At 41.7% G+C, this 2195-nt stretch overlaps 1 protein-coding gene across 1 annotated transcript; it reads right to left on the minus strand.

The window, feature by feature from the left end:
• Positions 1-1049: 1049 nt before the first annotated feature.
• LOC131791840 (histamine H2 receptor-like) lies at positions 1050-2195 on the minus strand. The gene has a single exon (XM_059109217.2). It carries the CDS (start codon positions 2193-2195, stop codon positions 1050-1052), a length of 1146 nt encoding a protein of 381 aa, XP_058965200.2.

Below are 2195 nucleotides of genomic sequence, written 5' to 3' on the forward strand. Positions count from 1 at the left end.
AGTTTTACTCAATGCAAATGTCTTGAGGCTTATGATAACACCCCAGCCCCATGATTCAATATCTCATTCATTTTCAAGACCCGTTACACGCTGAACTAACTGCAGCTAATGTTAAGAAGTTAAAAATAGATATACTTCTCCGTACAAGCCTTGATGAATTAAATTGCGGAATTGCTCGTTGCGAAGCCGATTTGTGCGGAAAATTACAAACGATTGTAGACGGCGCGTAGTCTATTTCAGTGACGATTATGAGCAAAGAACTTGTATATAATCCCGTCAAACGCAGAAAAAAAACTTGCTCTCGAACGCAAACTGAAATCTGATCGAAACATAAAGATTGTAATTTCTTTCGACATCTTTCTCGGTAGATGCTGAAAGATCTTCAAATCAGGAAGGGTACTTGTTTTGGAGGGAAGCTTAATTTTATTCTTTAAATTTATTATAAAACTAAAGAAGACAAGTTTTCTTATGCAACGTTATCACAGATGATTACAACTAACAGCATTTTCTGGAGTTCGTTGAAATCGTCAGTACGGTATAATTAAAAAGCAAGCGGTGAAATTGGCAGGTGTAGCTGGATATACAATACAAATTTTATATTTTAAGAACAGGTACCATAGAAAAAAGAATTAAACCTCGGACCTCCCTTTAAAACTATATAAACATTGTGTGAAAATGAAAAATGCACAGGAAGGTCTTCGTTCGACAGTGTTTCGCCTTCGTCCGTGCAGCTCGACAGTCTTACTTGCAAAGTTCTCGCATCATTCATCGGAATGTTTCAGATCAAACAAATATATGTTACTTATCAAACAGTAAGATGAAACTAACTGCAATTGGTAAACAAGCCAAATCCATGCTATCGGAGCTCATCAATTAAACTAACGGCATGCTTTTCCACTGAGGGCTGACCTTCTTGAGTTCTCGCCAAGTGAGCAGCCTGCGAATACCCATTTATACTCTTGGGCTTGGCGGGCACGGTAAAATTAAACTGTCTTACCTAGGAAAATAATGGAATAGCTTGGACAGGACTTCTGGACCTGGGGTGCAGCTTACTCAGAAATCATCGGTCTACAGTGACCCACATGGTTTTCAGGAATTCTAGTAAACATTTCATTAACTGAACCACTCACATGATATTGCACACCACTAGAACTACCTAAATGATAACACTGTATCGTGCGTCCAGTCAGTTGCTTAATTCCCCATGGCTTTTCTTTTTTGGCGCGAAAACGACGATTGACGCGCTTAAGTCCTAACAGAGTGAGAAATGTTCTTCTCATTTCACTGTCCCGCTGAGCATACACTAGTGGGTTCACACCGCTGTTCAGGTAGTGCACACCTTTAACAATAGCAACAAGCCATGTGAATGTTTTCTGCGACGAAGGAAGACAGTGAAAGCAATAGGCAGCCATGATAGATACAGTAAAAAATGGCACCCAGTTAGCGATGAACAAACCTGTGATGAATGCCACGGTAATAGCCACTTTTCTCTCCCCTTGATAGTATTGGCTCATCGGGCTACCTGTGCTTTGTCGACCCCCTGGGGAGTGGTGCGGGTTACGTTGGAGAAGAGAGCGCGCTACTGAAAAAACGCCCGCGTACATAAAAATCATAATGGCTGCCGGAATTGCGAAACCGATGATAAACATAACAGTGGCATATACTCGACTGTTCCAAGGGATTTTAAAAACAGATGGCATGGTAAAAGACGAGAGAGAAGCCAGTAGGCCGGCGACAAGCCATGCAGATGTTATCATTGCCCGTTGAAACAAGGACGGTAAACTTTTATAATAAAACGGTCGAGAAACGGCTATGTAACGTTCGATACTTATGGCGGTCAAATGGTAAATGGACGCCAGAGCTGAAAAGACATCGAAAGTTTTGTAAACGGCTTTAAAAGGGACGGAACCATTATCTACTATGATGATGTTGTAGATCCACATCGGCATCGATATACTTCCAACCAGGAAATCCGACACGGCTAAACTGACGAGAAATGCGTTTGTTCGAGTTCTCAGTCGCCGGTTAATCTTGTAGGATGCGACGACAAGAGCATTGCCAAATAATATCGCAACAGTGAGAAGAATGGAAGGTGCTTGAATGGCGCGGAGAGGTATGTAGTGGGGCAGCTGCCATTTGTCAGTGTCATTTGAATTCTGGATGCTCGTGGTATTAACTAACGCTAGTGAATTCAT

Source organism: Pocillopora verrucosa, chromosome 7, assembly GCF_036669915.1.
Source record: "Pocillopora verrucosa isolate sample1 chromosome 7, ASM3666991v2, whole genome shotgun sequence".
NCBI classification, from domain to species: domain Eukaryota; kingdom Metazoa; phylum Cnidaria; class Anthozoa; order Scleractinia; family Pocilloporidae; genus Pocillopora; species Pocillopora verrucosa.

Excerpts from the sequence above, each read along its gene's own strand:
- LOC131791840 (XM_059109217.2), bottom strand. The coding sequence starts at position 2,195 with ATGAATTCACTAGCGTTAGTTAATACCACGAGCATCCAGAATTCAAAT.